A 15707-nucleotide genomic window follows, 5' to 3' on the forward strand; every position below is an offset into this window, starting at 1 on the left:
TGATTGATAATTGGGGCCCGCAAGCCATGTTTGTGAGCGCTGACCTGCCAATACAACAACCTTTTCCACACCAGAGTTGCTTCTCTAGTCATTCCCGCCGTGTCCCCCAAAAAGGTAGGCAAGACGAACATTGTTGAGGAGCTATAGCCCTTTCTTCGAATCAGGACCAAAGTCAATGCACAGAGGGGTCCTTTCCATCCTCCAAAGATATAAGGATTCATGTTGATGAGTTGCTTCTAAAACACCCGACTACAGACAATCTATGCCACATCTCTAACATTCATTATTCCATTATATTTGAATGCAGAGATTTGATGATCTGGCAGATGACACAGACTCGCCTAATTACCCGTCCACAGTCAGACACGTGGTGGATCTCAGCCAGTTACTCATCTGCAGACAGACCCCCCCTCCCCCAGCTACACCCAGACACTCGGTGGTTCACACCCAGTTACTACTATGCAGATCCGCTGTCACTGGCACTCTTCCCTTCAGCTTAGTGCGGGCTGTACTCTGTAGCGCGTTCACAAAGTTACTGTTCGTTTGAGTGCGAGATCCACTCCGCACCGCCTCCACCACTAACACTATCCCGTCAGTCCCTCCTTGGCAGTCACTCAGTAGGCACTGCAGAGTCAGGCAGCACCCAGCTCTTACCCTGTTCCCAATCTCCAGTCAGACTCACCGCAGTGCTGACCCAGTTAGCACCAGTTTGAGATAATTCCGCTCATATGCAGCGTAACATCCTGCACTGCACGTCCAGGCCGTTAGGCGGGAGGAACTTGGTCTCCGGCAGTACAGAGGATGTGACGGCCATGGAGGAGTAGTTAGGTATGGACGAGAGCAAGAAAAAAAAAAAGGGACATAGTACCATACCGCTGCAGTCGTCGACTCTTATTTAGGCCTGCAGCCCTGGTATTCCAGTCCCATGATACACGCCTCTCAACTTACTCACGATTGGGGGGTGTCACCGACCATGTAATCAATTCACTCACCGGCAAAGCTGGGCTCTCCCCCTGAAAAGATTGAGAGCTATGCATGATACCCAGTAACCATTGCCCAGTCAGTCCCTTGCTGGCTCTTAACCAGACACCATTTCAGTGGCTCATATCACTCAGCTGTTAGCAGGCCAGTTCCCATTCAGCGCCATATGGCTCTCGCGCAGCAACCCAGTAACCATTCGATTGTCAGACACTCCTGGACTGCCACCCATTTTTGCAGACACTGTAAAATGGGGCCCTCTGTCCTGCAACCCGAAACCCGAGTTGTTTTTTTTTTAAATGTAAAAGCCACATCCCAGTTTTGGGGCAAGGGATGGTGATAACTCAATTACCAACAATTATAAACTAAATACACATCATAATACTTACGGAATTTGACAATCTCAGGATGGGCTTGAAACTGCCAACCTTTTAGGTGCCAGCCACATGCATCAACGGATTGCGCCATAGGTAATGGCTGAGAAACAAGTAAATAACAGGGCAACAACTCCTTTGTAATGCTTACATCTACAGTTAAAGCCACAAATAGATGTGCAGACACTATGGGATGGGTAGGGCTGGGTGTTGGGGTAGTCCTTTTATGCTGCTAGCCGTCCCGGTCATTCCTACCCACCCATTTGCCATTGAGGCCCTTCTAGGCTCACGCCCAGCTCTCGAGCCTCCCTAGCGGGTGCCCCGTAAACTGCAGGCCTCTCAGCAACGAGTTCCACGGGTATCTTGCTGCACCGTTTACGTTTAGCCGAATGCATCTCATTGTGCCTGCGCTACCCTGATACACTCGTTTCTCACCGCAGGGGTGTTGCTAGGTCTGTAAAAGATTTGGGGCTATGCTAATGTTGGGACTGCCGGACTCAGGGCTAGCTAGCCTTTTGGTTGTAGCCCCTGAGATTCTATCCGGGGCTATGACCAAAAGACCAGGCGTTATAGCCCCCTCAGTCCCCCCTCCACAGCAACGCCTCTATCTGCCACAAAGAACTGAAATGAGAGAGTGTGCCAGAACAGAGACACCTCGCACACGCCCTGTCCCTTCCCTTGTTGACTCAGTGCACAGAAGTGGCTGGAAATGGCAATCATTAACCATGGGATCCCACCAGCCACAGGGGAGTTGATGGGGCTGAGGGGTTGGGGGAGGGGATTAATTATTACATTGTTAAAGAAAGGAGGAACGTTTCCTACAACACTGCAAGAAAATTAGAAAAGGTGCTCATCTTTTAAATGTTCAATGACAACTGAATATGTTCTGCCGAGTGCAATCCTTATAGGGATATTTACAAGTCTTCTTTCTAAGCAAACATTCAAGAAATTAAACAATGGTGTGGGGGCCCCTCTACTGAGAACGAACATGGGCCAAATACCCTGTACTGGGAAGTTTCTCCCACCCAGGAGGGACTACAGCCACGTTTTAGCTCACTGCACCTTTTACAGAGGAGAAACAGCCACCAGTCTGGTCCCAGTCCATTGCAGTAATGTAGGGGTGAGTCTCTCGACTTTGGTCCTGGTGACCAGAGTTCGAATCCCTGCTTCCCAGCTTTGGCGACAAGTGATCTATTACCTGAATGGCTGCAAATAGATTTTCCAGATCCGTGGAGATGTTTTGTGCCAGATCTGGCAAAAATCCTGCTCAATGACCTGCGCTGGTTCACAGTTGCAATCACACCGGCCAAGACGGCATGACCTGGGGCCGGCATCATTTTATTTTGGGATCAATGTGCTTGTTAACACGTGTATTTCAATGACAAACAGCATGATGGCACGAGGTGATTTGTTTGAAAGAACAATTTAAAAGTAATAACTGGCTGAAGATACACTAAAACACGTTCACGTTTTTAAACAAAGAAGGCGGCACAAACTGAACAAATAAGCAATAGCCAAGCCAATAGGTTCTCTGTCGTATGTCGAGCAAAGTTCAAACGCCTCATTAAACTTCACGCCATGACTGGAGGCAGGAATAAACCCCACACCTGCACAACTGATCACAATCACGTAATGACTTACCACAAAACAGGTCCACAGTTTAAACAAAAAAGTAGAGCAAAACCATGCAGTGTTCTTTCCTTCTAGCACGGGGCGTCGGGGACACTTCCCATCGCATTCACAACTAAGGCACAGACAGAACGCTCCCCTTTATGGAAACCACAGTGGCATACACATTAAAAGGTAGGGAAACATGCCCCCCCCCCAAGGGGAATGTGTAGTCATGCACATTTGCCATCTACCACTATGCATAGGAATGCTCTCTGCTCCATAAGGTATTGTTAAACCGATACTATGACCCAAAAACAAGCAGATAAGAGGGAAACGTGTTCATAGGAAAGAGCAGCAGGTGTTGGGGTTTTGGGGGGCGGGGGGGTTGGTTACACCCCCATTAAAACGCAACACTTGCATTCTTGTTTGGGTAAGATTGAAAATGTTCAAACTTTAAAGCGGTCCGAGAGAAAACGATTTAACATTGTCTATCAATTCGTCCTTTTCCTCTAAAAGTAATGCAGTTTTGAACACAGTCTTTCAAACTCATGTTTTCAAACAGTTGGATTTGCTAACACAAATGTTTAACCCTTTCACCTGTCAGGGGTGCAAGGATGATGAGAAGCGGTGCTGGGTGCAGGCTGCAGAGCGACACTGATGCTAGACTCGGGAGGGGCCAGCGTGTAAATACATTGGTTAGAATGACAGACCACAGGAGGGTGCAATTAGAGACAAGGATGGGGTGGGGTCTCTCACATGTGTCGGAACGTACAGATTAATCCCGAGCGCAGCACTGGACGCATGTGATGGGGGTGGAGAGAAACATGCACACACACACTGAAGCAGGCAGCAGGCGTCAGTGGGGGTCGGCAGTGAGGGGAACAGAAATACACCTACAAATTCGGCTTTTCAACCACCAGGTCCTCGTTTGAGTTAGCTTGAATTACGAGCCAATGGGAACTTTGGGTGGCCGCCGACCACAACACCCACGTCCTCGCCGACAACTACACCCGATTTAGGAGTACCAACTCCACCTATTTTCAACCCGGAGTGTATGAAGCAAAGGAAAAACCGGGAGTTATTGCAAATTGACACACAAGTAACAGTTTTGGTGCGAACAGATTTAATGTTTTTCAGGGATCATAACGATGGATAATTTTAGGAGGAAGTAGAGGAACGTCGTACCCTGTACCTTCTGCCCACTTCAACGTCTTTTTTTTTTTTTGCGTAACAGGTTGACGACAAGGTCAATGGAGACTAGTGGGTCGGCACACACGTAAGTGCATGAAACGCTGTGCACTCACAGCTATAGTTGTGCTGCCTTGACCCAAGCTAACATGAATTGCTGACAAGGACCGGGGCACACCACGCGCCACGTGGTAACAGTTCCAGTACTGTGGTTCTACACACTGGTAAAGGGGGCAGGCACCTTTCTACATGCAATGTTCTCATGCGGAAGCCCCTTGCGGTTTTGCACGTGGCTCTATGGAGGGTTGTCCAACTCCAGGTCTCGAGGGCCGGATCCATGTCAGATTTTCAGGATACCCCTCATGAATATTCATGAGAAAAATGTGCATAGAATGATTCTGGAGTTGGACTACCCTGCTCTATAGCATGCCCACAAAGTGTAGCCCTACCACTCCCGTCAGTTGCAGTAAGCAGAGCCAGTAGTGCTCCGCTTCACAATCTCAGGTGTGACGCACGCTCTTAGGTTATATTTTACCCCATGGGTAAATGGTCTACGGTTAGACTATAGATTCTGTGAAAAGGCCCACCTACTGTCCTCCGAGCACTCACATCCCAAATGCTTTCTAGTACCCCAAGAATAAATTCTCTGCCTCCCATTTTTGAAGTCCAGTCTAAAGTGGCACTGATCAGGGACAACTCAATGACCGCGGGGAAAGGAAAGTTCTAAAGTGGTAGCACCAGTCACTGGGCTCTCACTGTCAGCCACTGACATCCAGCACATCCCCTGCCTCTCTCACATCCCTGGAGGGAAATACTGTATTACGCCACTTCGCCACACTTCTAATGCTGCCACCAAAAAAAGCGACGCGACTTCAATCATCATATACAGGGGAAGTCAGAGTGACAGAAGCGTGGTGGGGGTGGGGGGAAAGAGTGGGGCAAGCGGGATGCAGGTGAGGTACCACCCCTGTAACAATAAGACGAAAAGTATGGACCAGGGGCTGGAACTGGAACGGGGATTCCCTAGGTGTTCGGTTATGGGGTCTGAAACTGGGCCTGCTCGCAGCGAGGACATGAGCTGCTGTGGCAAAGTTATCCCGTGCAATGGGTTGCATGCCAGCCTCCACACTGGGCCCCAAAGCCGACGCCACCAAATAGGGCGACTATCAAGCAGCAGTGCCCTGCACTACACACCCAGAGTTGCGTTAGAAGTGGCACCATATTGTTAGTAAGTTATTGGTATTCTCCGTGTTAAAGTGTTTTGCGTCATTTCCGTATCCTTAATCACCTCAGCCGGTTCCGTCTCCACTGGCTCCCAGTTTGTAGGGTTTACCTCCTGACTGACGCCAGCGGCCTGATGGGAGGTGTGGCATTTGTCATCACAGCGCCTTGAGGCCTCGTTGCAAACGCGCTATAGAAATGGAATAAACAATAAAAATTACTGACTTACGTTTTGAGCATCTAAAATCTTTAATTTCTTGTACTGAGGCACACTGTCTAGTGGTGGCAAGGCTCAAAGCAGAAGGGAAAACGTGCGTGGGTGGGTGTGTGGGGTGCATTAGTGGCTAATGGTAAAAATAAATGCAACTCCTTTTGTGCACAAGCTTAATTTTTTTTTACAAATATGTAATGTCTCGCTCAGAAACAAACACTAGGCTTTTAATGCAAAAGCAAAAACAACTTAAATTCTTAAAAGCAACACGACCAAGCGTCATTCACACAGAACAATCAATGTGTAATTGACTCCTTCGGATTTTGCCACATCTGCACTGGCAGCTACTAACAAGTGATTTTTAAAAAACATTGGATTCTTCATTTTTGTATTTCTGGCTAAAAGATCCTTACCACTTGCTGTTTTTATCTGCATTTTTCCGTCTAAACTGACCAGGACACATCATTCACACAGACAAAGACAAAGAAACTCAGGAGGTTCGTTAAAGCAAAACCTACAGCTCCAGGCCCAGATTCTAAATGTTTTCTTTGCAAATGTAAAAAGGAATTTAACAGTGTAAAATGTCTTTAAATGTTAAACGTATATTTCGGAAACGTATATGTGTCTTTTTTTTTGTACAGCGCTCTGATGGTTTTGCGCTTCATACGAATATACAACTGGAACAAGCCCAAAGTCCCCCCCCCCCATTTCTGGAAAATTGTTCTGGGATAGGACATCCGTGGCCACATAGGCATGTCCAGGGAGTGGCACCTGCTACCCCTGGCATCAGACTGGCCATCCCAGATGCCACCCCAGGCGTGTGCGCGCACGCTCGTACTTTATGCCATCCCTGCATAAGTCAGTGCCCCACTTTGGCCACCGCAGTCAAAAGAGTCGGGATATTTTTCCACAGTGTATGTTTGTGTTACCGATTTTTCAAATGACATATCCATGCAACTCTGAAAACCTTTACGGTTTTAATGTGCGTGTGGTTTGGATGTAGGCTCATCCGAAATGGACACACTATGCGGTTGTACTTGGGTGAAGGCTGGTGCATTCAGATGCTTGCTCGCCAAGTGGAGGGTAGCGGGAATCTTGACTGGTGCTGCACTTACAGCCAAGGGGATCCAGTGCGCTGCCAAGCACAACAGGAAAAGAGTGGGGGCAGAGAACCCACAGCTGATATGGCTACCTAGCGGGAGCAATAGCACCAGCCGCAGGTGGCTCCTTACTCAGGAGGAAGAAGCAATGTGAACCCAGAAAGGAGGTCCCGTGACTAAGATTGTGCCAGACTGTATGGGTCGCGTGTCAAGGGAAGTTCCCATCATCAGGTGAAATGGTTTCAGAAAAGATAAAAGTAGGAGCAAACCAAGAAGAGGTCTGAGAAATGGAGACAAGAGCTTGCTGCTCAGACAAGAGTGTCAAGGTAGAGAAAAAAGGCGCAGAAGTTGGAATAAGCAGGCCGAGAACACTTAGAACCAGGAAGACGAACCACGAGCCCAGACACGGGAAAAGAAAACTCAAGATGCGGGGCTTCTCCCCGCGTGCACAGACAAGAGGTCTGAATGAGAAGAGGTTAGGAAAAGAATGTCAAAGCAGGAGCAGAGGCAAAGACAGCACAGGGAAGGAAGAACATACGTGGGCCAGAACCCAGACGAAGTAAAGCGCTAGGTGATAGTCAAGTAATGATTCATAGCCAAAGAAAACATCAGAACAAATGTAAATATTGGTAGGTAGAAAGTGCCAATGAGTTTCCAGGGCTTCTCCAAGGATCTGAAAGGGTAAGGTAAGGCCAGGAATTGACAGCCACCTCTCCACCGCATAGCACAGCTGCCATAGCACACCCACTTTAGAAGGGGGCAAGGCTATGTACCATGGTGACAAGGTAAAGTGCAAGATGGCAAGGACACATTCTGATTCAGGTGTAGTCATATGATTTTTTTTTTTTGCAATGCAAAAATAACAGTAGGATCTAAGTGCAGCAAACGTGGTGAAAATTGTAGGGGGGCCTATCAAAGTAATTGTCCCCTTGAATATTGAAAACCATCCTCATCCCAGATCGCCTGCACGGCTAGGCACCTCTGTGAGAGAATAAAGGCCTGGATAGGCCTTGTGATCTAACACGCACAGGAGACACAAACTGTAAGGGCTCATTCAGTTTCACATAACAGGATGTGGCTGCCTTGCATAGACTGATTTAAACATTTCAACGTAAATCCCCCCCCTGCGGATTCCTAATCCACACCATGAAGCGTGAAGTGATGCACCAAAGGTTAGTCATATAAGATGCGCAGGTTCTTAAGCCTGGCTATGGCGCAGGTCAAGTCGCTGCAGGTCCATTCAAACAATGCTTACATGAGGATCCCTGGTTCCAGTCGGAAGGACTTCGGCTACTCTGCCCTCACCCAAGATCTCTCGCATCTCCTTGTGCAGGACAGAACCATACTGAAGATGTTAGTCATGATGCAGAGAGTCAGTCTCAAACGAGGTCCAATTTGCCTTCAAGTCAAATTATCCCTCACCATACGAAACCGCCGGTCAAGTCCTCAGTGTCATGGAAGATATTGCCACAAAAGGGAACAAAATCATAACACAGGCCCAGTGCCTTCCCTAGGAGAAAACTATCCGAACCACTTTCCACCCGACTTCAGGAATCCTTATCCACTTTCTTTCTGTGCCATTGAGAATTGACAGTCACTTCTCCACTGCACACCACAACTGCCACCACCAGAGCACTGGGCCCTGCATCCGTCTGCCCATCTACGCACATGCCTTTCATTATTTCCTCCTGGTTCCCAATGTTGTGTCTTTCTTGATGCAAGAGTATTTCTCCCTACAGTTCTCTGGTGGAGTGCCTATGGATTGTAACTGCATGTGAAAAAGAAATGAACACATTCATAATGTGGAAGGAAGTTCCACTAATGCGTCCGTGGAACAAGGAATCCACTGTTCATTTAGCAACAAGTTTAGTTTGTTGCATTGACACTACGCAGTTCTATGCTACGTAATTGCCACGCAACCCCAATGGTTTTTCTGTCTGTATATGGCATAACTCCCTTAGCACATGCAAATCGTGATCCCCATAAACCCAACTACTTCAGTACAAACTGATTGTACCTGGATTAAGAACATGCCCTTAATCCGATTATTTTCATCTCTAAATACAGGTGGTTCTTAACAACTGCTAACAACTTTTGTTCAAACTGTCCACAATTGTCTGCACTCTTATTGGCGTCACGCCCACTACTAGAGCTTGCAAAGTTTACTGTAGCCACTGTCAAGATAAAGCTACAACCGATCCACTAAATTAGAGGCCAGCATCAGGAAAGGTCTACAAGACCCAAGGTCACCACAGGCTCCAAACTGGCCAAAGAAAGTGTAGTCCACCAGGATAAAACAGCAGCGTCTATAAACTGCTACACAGCCAACAGTGCCCAATAGCCTTTCAAATCTGCAGCGTTACGGCTGTCTTTAAAACATGCATTGGCAAAGCCAACAGATTTGGCTTTTGTGATGGCACGTGATCGGCATTTGTCAGCCACTGCCAAATCACCACTAAATGGCCATACAATGGAAATGGCAGAAAAAGGGTGTGAGCACCCGAGTTTATGACAGTAGATCCTGGAAAATGCCCATCAAATACTTAAGCACAAGTCAACATTGTTAGCTTTGCCAATGCTTCCTCTTAACAGGACTTCACTGCGTATAAATCAAGTGGCTGAAAACACACTTAGTTACGACCTTTTTATTGCACCGGTACCACATTTACAGCTGCCATTAAGCCATTAACTTTCCGAAAATAGTTTAGGAATAACATTCACAAGCCTTTACAACACAAAGCTTCATGTTTCTGCTTGGTAGAGGCAGTTTACAAAGATCCCAGGAGAACGAGTGTTGGGGAGGGAGAGAATGGCCGTGGGGATTCACATGGCCATGGGCAGTCAATATGTCGGCAAATAACCAAACGCCCCCCTTAAGCTGTTATCCCTCCTCGCATCTCATTTCCCCCTCTCTAGCTCCAATACAATTTTGGCTTATAGATGGCGCCTAGAGCCGTCTAATAGCCAAAACTAAAAAACTCACTGAAGTACAAAGTTTTGAGGGTCCTGCACTCAATGACTGTTCCTCTCTGACTCCAATGCATCAATAAAGTGGTATTATCACATTGCATATTTAACATATGTAAATCCAGTGTGTGTGCACAGCATGGGACCATGGCTGTTTAGATTACCTTATCGGATGGCATCCTAGTTAAAGCAGCCAATTGCATACTCACCTTGCTGAGCTTGCAGGAAACGCTGTTAGCGCTCTGCACTGCTGCATCCTTCTTGAACACCTCGAGTATACCACCAGAGTCTCAGGCCACAAACTAGAATGGTGTTGACAATTTCCGTTTGGTTGACAGCATTGAATCAAATTGTAGAGTTTACGGTCACACATATTTCTAAATGAAGATTAGGGCCTAAAGGCGATGGCTTCCCCATCCTCCGGTACATCTCCAGCTCCTGAAGAACCGAATGGTAATAAGCAATAGGGCTTAAATGGGTATCCACCAGCATCCCCCTCATACCTTATGCAATCTTCCTCACACATCCCCCCTGAAACCAACCCTCATCTGTCACCAAACAGGCCTATTAGATGGTCTAGCATTTAATGACGACCTAGATATAAGCTGCCAATTTACGCGGTTACAAAATCTGCTCCGATCTGATTCAAGCACTCTGCCACACAACCACAACAACGCGTTTCCCAGCTCATCCGTCGACTGCAGTGTGCTGGCATTATTGTTTCTGTGTGCAAACAGAGTGCTGCCATCTCTGTCAGGGCCTACCTCCATTTTCGGCTCCCCTCAGAGCGTGCCACCCACCTGACTCGAAGACGCAGCGTCACGTGACCAGAAACATTCCCAGCACTCTGACCTGTAGGCAGCATTCTACAGGCCTTTCTCGCCTGGTTCCGGCACACTGCTCTCGGTGGTGTAAGTGCGGGGAACGGACCGCGCGCAAGGGTTTACGAGGAACCGCAGCTTGCCAGAGGCCAAGAGCCCAATTTGACTCGCGCATGCAGCGTCATGTGACACCGGTCCGTTGTTGTTCAGCATACTTGGTATGTTGTATACGGCGTCTTCGTTAAAGAGCGCGGAGTTACGGCCTTCTCTTTGTTCCGCCTTTTATTGGCCTGTTGAAGCCTTTTCGAGCAAGTTGCAATTTCTAAGATTGCAGCCTTTTTTGCCAGCAATTTTTCCTCAAAACCGGCTGACCCATTGCTACTATTCGATCTCGAAAGACACGTGGAAAGCAGCGTTCTGCTCAGGGCTTTAAAACGGCCGGGTGTTTTTCACTTTGGGGAGGTGTCAAAAGAGCACTTAGTGCCGGATGTGGTATAAAAAGACTTGTGATGAGATGACTGGGAAAAGAGATCGGCAACAGTAAGATGGTAGTACATATCAAGATGACACGGATTGTATTGGCTCCCAATCAATGGTGGAAATGGAAACAATTTGGAGGGGATCTCACAAGGGTTGCTGTGGGGGAGGGGTTTGGAGGAGGAGCCAGAGCAATATATGACACAAAAGTACAATACCACAAATACGCCTTATTTAAAAACAGCAGTTCCAAGCCACTGCACACCAGGGACACGGGCTAAGGGGAATGGGGAATGGGGGCACATTAGATGCCAAGGGGGAGCTTGGACGAGCAGTCCCTGGGACAAGAGCAGACATGACTAGTGCCCCATTGCGCCCAAGTTGTTTCAGGTCAGTTGGGACTTGCTCATCCTGCGTTGCACTCTGGGATTTGGTGTCACATGTATTTGAGCAAGAAGGCATTGACCTTGGCTCTCAATGCAAGCTCTTAACTCCCGAAGAAGGACATCACAGAAAATACCTTGCTGTACAGAGTGACTTATTCAAAATGTTGCCTTATAATTTCACAATAGATAAAAGCATACACAAATGCATATATAGCGCACACGTTTTCTCCACATTGCACAGTGTTAGACTGTATGCTGGCCAATGGGCGGGCCAGCCTCAGGCCCAAAGCGCTAATTGACTGGAGAAAAAAAATAAGAAATAAAAAAATCCAAAGTGCTTCCCGCGCGATTGTATGCATACTCCCAATGTAAAACTGCTGTTAAAGCTACTGCTATTTCTGCGCTTTGTTGACATTTTGTCTGCGGTTATGCTCATCTTTGTGTGGATAGGGAGGGTACAAGGGGAAGGGATAGCGGTTACTTTTAAAGATACTTTTAAATGTAAATTGTTATCCATTGGTTGGCAAAGTGTAATCTTCAGAGGTGGTGTCCTTGCCTTGCTGGTATTGGCCAAAGTCACCTGTGTATTCCATTTAATATATTCCCCCTTAATATTGTGCTAAACTATTAGATGCATTTTCTGATTTCTTCCGTTTGACTATGAATTCTCGCACTTATAATACCTTTTCTGGCAGATTTGTATCTGCCTTTAAGAAAGACAGAATCTGTGCTATGATTAATACATTTTAACATCTTTTACATTTAATGTTGTTCCATTAGCGTTAACATCCACGAAAAGGTAATTTACTTTATTTTGTGATTTCTTTTTCTTCCATTTTAGAATGTTTTTTTACCTAAATAAATCCAGTGTGTGTGTGTGTGTGCGTGTGTGACCATTGTGTTGGTTGTTTTCTAATTACAACTTAAGTTATTTCCCTTCAGGGTCCAATGAAAATTAAAGCAGTAGGCATTTATCTTTTCCAAGTTCAGCTCTGGAAAAGGAATTTATTCACGAATTCTCAAATATGAATAGTCTTCCCAAGTTTGTTGAGCTTATTGAAATGTGTTTCTGATACTGTATATACTTTTTAGTTTAACTTCTCCTGCAAAATGTCATATAACCGTTGATCTACACAGGCATCACATTCCCAAAAATGTAATATTAGTAAATTAAAGATATGATGCTTTACTCAGTTGGAGACAGACCATGACGATTCATCATCATTTGCCAGAATTGCGCGGAAACATTTAATAAAAGTTGCAAAATAAATCTTCTACAGACTTTTAATTACTTTATCTAATTACCAAAATCTAAGGCTTGTTTGGTGCAGTTAAACATGCATTGATCTTATCAAGTAGACCAACATGGAGCATTCCTTTAAACAGTGTGGCAGAAGAATACATTGGTATAATGTGAAGCTGAAATGGCTAAGAATGTGTTTTATTCACTAACCGTTGTATGTTGACCTTGTTCTTTCCAGACTTTGGGGTGTTGTTCTTTCTTCACTGTGTTTTTTGGCCTGACTGCAGGTTTTAAACCCCATGCTTATTCTAAAAGTGTAGCATCTGGGTCCATTAAAAGGCTTATGGCTGAGGCTTTAGCACCAGTTCATTATACTCGGAATCATTCTTCAGGCACAGTCCAATATCCAGAGCAACCAAAAGTAGGCGTCATTTAGCCTTTATTGAAAAAAAAACCCGAACCGGAACTCTGACATTTTGATTATTTCCACCCGTGATGCGTCTCCCTTAGTACACCAGGCTCTCTGCAACTTCAGATCCATATTAACAGAAAAAAGCATCACCTGCCCTTACTAGTCAGGGTTGTATTGTCCCACACTGATTGGAAGAATGCACCCCTGGCCAGGGTTACAATAGTTGTAGATTTTAGGACCGACAACTCTTTTGAGGCGTTTTTGCACTCTTTACTAAACGTCTCTCCCTCTCGGGTCACATTCATGATGTTCCCCGCTGCTGGAGGTCTGTCTCTTTTCGGTGCAGGCACATGGGTATTCCTCATTCTAGACTGCCTCTCCAGTGCACAGGCACCCCCAGTTCAGTAGGTGCGAAAGATGGGCCCAGTATCTGCTAAACTTTAAACTTCCTCCATGAAGCAATGTCACTTCGCTCCCGGGGAAGGGAGCGGGGCCAATCAGGTGGCTGGAAGAGCGGGCGAGCATATAATGTGTACTGCCTGCTCTTTCCAGCCACCCAAGGTCCTTCACCAGGTGGTGCCATCTTTGTGGGGAAGACAACCTGAGCGCCTCCCCATGTCCCACCTATTCCTCCTCCCCTAATGACATTAGAACCCATTCCCCAACCTGCAAACGCTCCCCCTCCAACCCTCACTTAACTGCTGGACCAGAGCTTTGTTCTTCCGGTCCCGCTCTCATCCTGCCCGCGGCCGCCACCATGGAATGGAAAAGAGACCAAGTCCCCTTCCCTATGGCAGCAACCATCTTTTATTATTCTTTTCGAGAGATTGGGTTTGCGCAATAGCGCAGAGACCATCTCCCAAGATAAAAAATGTTTTGCACCCCAAATCAGACTCGAGCCGGGGGACATACATGATCTGTAATGGCCTGCCCTCGTCGAGGCTCGCTGTGCTGGGTCATTACCAGCCATGTACGCCCGCAGCTGGGGCGTGATTGCTACATTGCAGCGCCAACATTATAGAATCGGGATCTCCAATGCAGTATGTTTTCAAAGGAAACCTGCTATTTCTCAACATTAGAAGAATCCATGTCACGGGACAAGAAAGAATGCAATTAGAAGCACAACTTGTTGACACAAAGGAATGATGTCCACTCTGAAGATTTCCTGCACAAATTGCGGCTGAGGTCATTGTTAAGCAATAAGAATGAAAAGTCTAGTGTCAAAAACACTGTGCTTTTATAATTCAAAACAAGTTGCATAGGCCTGCAAGTTTGTGTCCATTTGTGAGCCGGTTTACGTCAAAGTTGTGACACACAGCTTAACTGTGCAAAAGGAAAGCCTTGAACAAAATCGCCCCTCTGCTCTCTGCGCAGCACATGCTGCAAACATCAGCAGGAATGAAACGTTTCACTGTATTGCAGAGATGTCACGTGTTCTTCCCAAATGCTGTCGCAACACCAAGTTAGAGTCATACGAAGCGCATTAGGGGATATTTACACAGCAAGGCACAGAAAGGGTAAAGGGGAGGGGGGTGGGGGGAGTTTATTGTTCAGAACATTTTCCAAAAGGTTTCTCCGGCTTCAGTCGGGGATGAAACGCCCCCATGCTGCTTCCTCCCCCTTCCCGCATTCTTGATTCCTTTTCTTGCCTTCGCTTTGGCAGTCAGGCCGTACCCGAGGTTTCTGGACGGGATTAGCCGTCACACATTGGTCTATACTGGATGTTACAGGTGGGCCGCATTCTCACAGAGGCCCAGAGCTGTAACCAATCAGAGGGCCACCAAGCTGCTTTGACTGGGCTGTTCCTAGTGGTTTTGCCATCGCCATGTCGCATGGTCCTGGCTCTACTGCCAACCAACACGCTTCTACTCTCCTCCTCGACATCTTGCCGCATGCTCGTACTTTAGTGAATCTCTGCACATTGCTCTTCAGTTTCACCTGCGCCTCCTCAATGCTCCACCCCTCCTAGGCTCACCCTTCACAGGCTCAGGGAGAGACCTACTGAGAGGTCTGTCACCTACTTTTTCTCTGGGCCTGGCACATCTCCTCTCCTCCAACGTCCTCCTCCGTGTCTCTGTTCAACGCCTTACTGGATCCCACCTCCAACCACTTCATTCTCCTTTTCCGCCTTCGTATAAATGTAGGGGTTCTTCTGCAAATCACCGCTCCTTTCCCCTACCTCCTATCTCCTGTCTCTTTCAGTCACCTCTCTCTCCTCCTGCCCTATCTTCCAGCATCTTCCAAATGGGCTCCTTTTCAACATCCCCACATCTTTCTAAAAACACCTACTCTTATTGTAGGAAATTGGCCCCTCTCCGTGGGCCTCTCGCCATCTAACGGGTTTTAATGTGGCTTTTAGGTGATTACTGGGCCTTGTTTAGTATTGGTTTCTTATACCGTCAAGCAAGTCTGTCAGCAGCTGCAAGTGCGTCACTGTGGAATCCCTGCGTGGAGCTTCTGCACTGACCCTCTCCCTATCAGGTTTCTTTTCCGATGTTGGGCAATTAGGCACTGCATGGCACTGCTAGTAGCATGCCAAGATACCCGTGGTTGTTGCGCCTTACCACTCAGTCCATCCTCCTTCTGAGATGACCGATACGATACTGTGATGGTGCTGCTTTACCTTACATAGGCATTACATGGGATACATGATTAACAGTGACATGTCCTTGACTTAATCCCTGGGCATGGTGGGCGTGGTCAGGGGATCCTCCTCAC

The 15707-nt window shown here is 47.0% G+C and overlaps 1 protein-coding gene across 4 annotated transcripts in view; it reads right to left on the bottom strand.

Moving 5' to 3' along the window:
- Nucleotides 1–15707, bottom strand: part of CMIP (c-Maf inducing protein) — a 726603-nt gene that overhangs the window by 212876 nt on the left and 498020 nt on the right. For 2 of the 4 annotated variants that reach the window (XM_069638399.1, XM_069638407.1), the window contains exon 4: nt 5440–5562. The exons of the other annotated variants lie outside the window; for them this stretch is intronic. In XM_069638399.1, the coding sequence (XP_069494500.1) occupies nt 5440–5562 (123 nt within the window). The remainder of the gene's footprint in view (nt 1–5439; nt 5563–15707) is intronic. 4 annotated transcript variants of the gene reach the window in all.

This window comes from Ambystoma mexicanum, chromosome 1q, assembly GCF_040938575.1.
Source record: "Ambystoma mexicanum isolate Mex_15411 chromosome 1q, UKY_AmexF1_1, whole genome shotgun sequence".
Classification (NCBI taxonomy): domain Eukaryota; kingdom Metazoa; phylum Chordata; class Amphibia; order Caudata; family Ambystomatidae; genus Ambystoma; species Ambystoma mexicanum.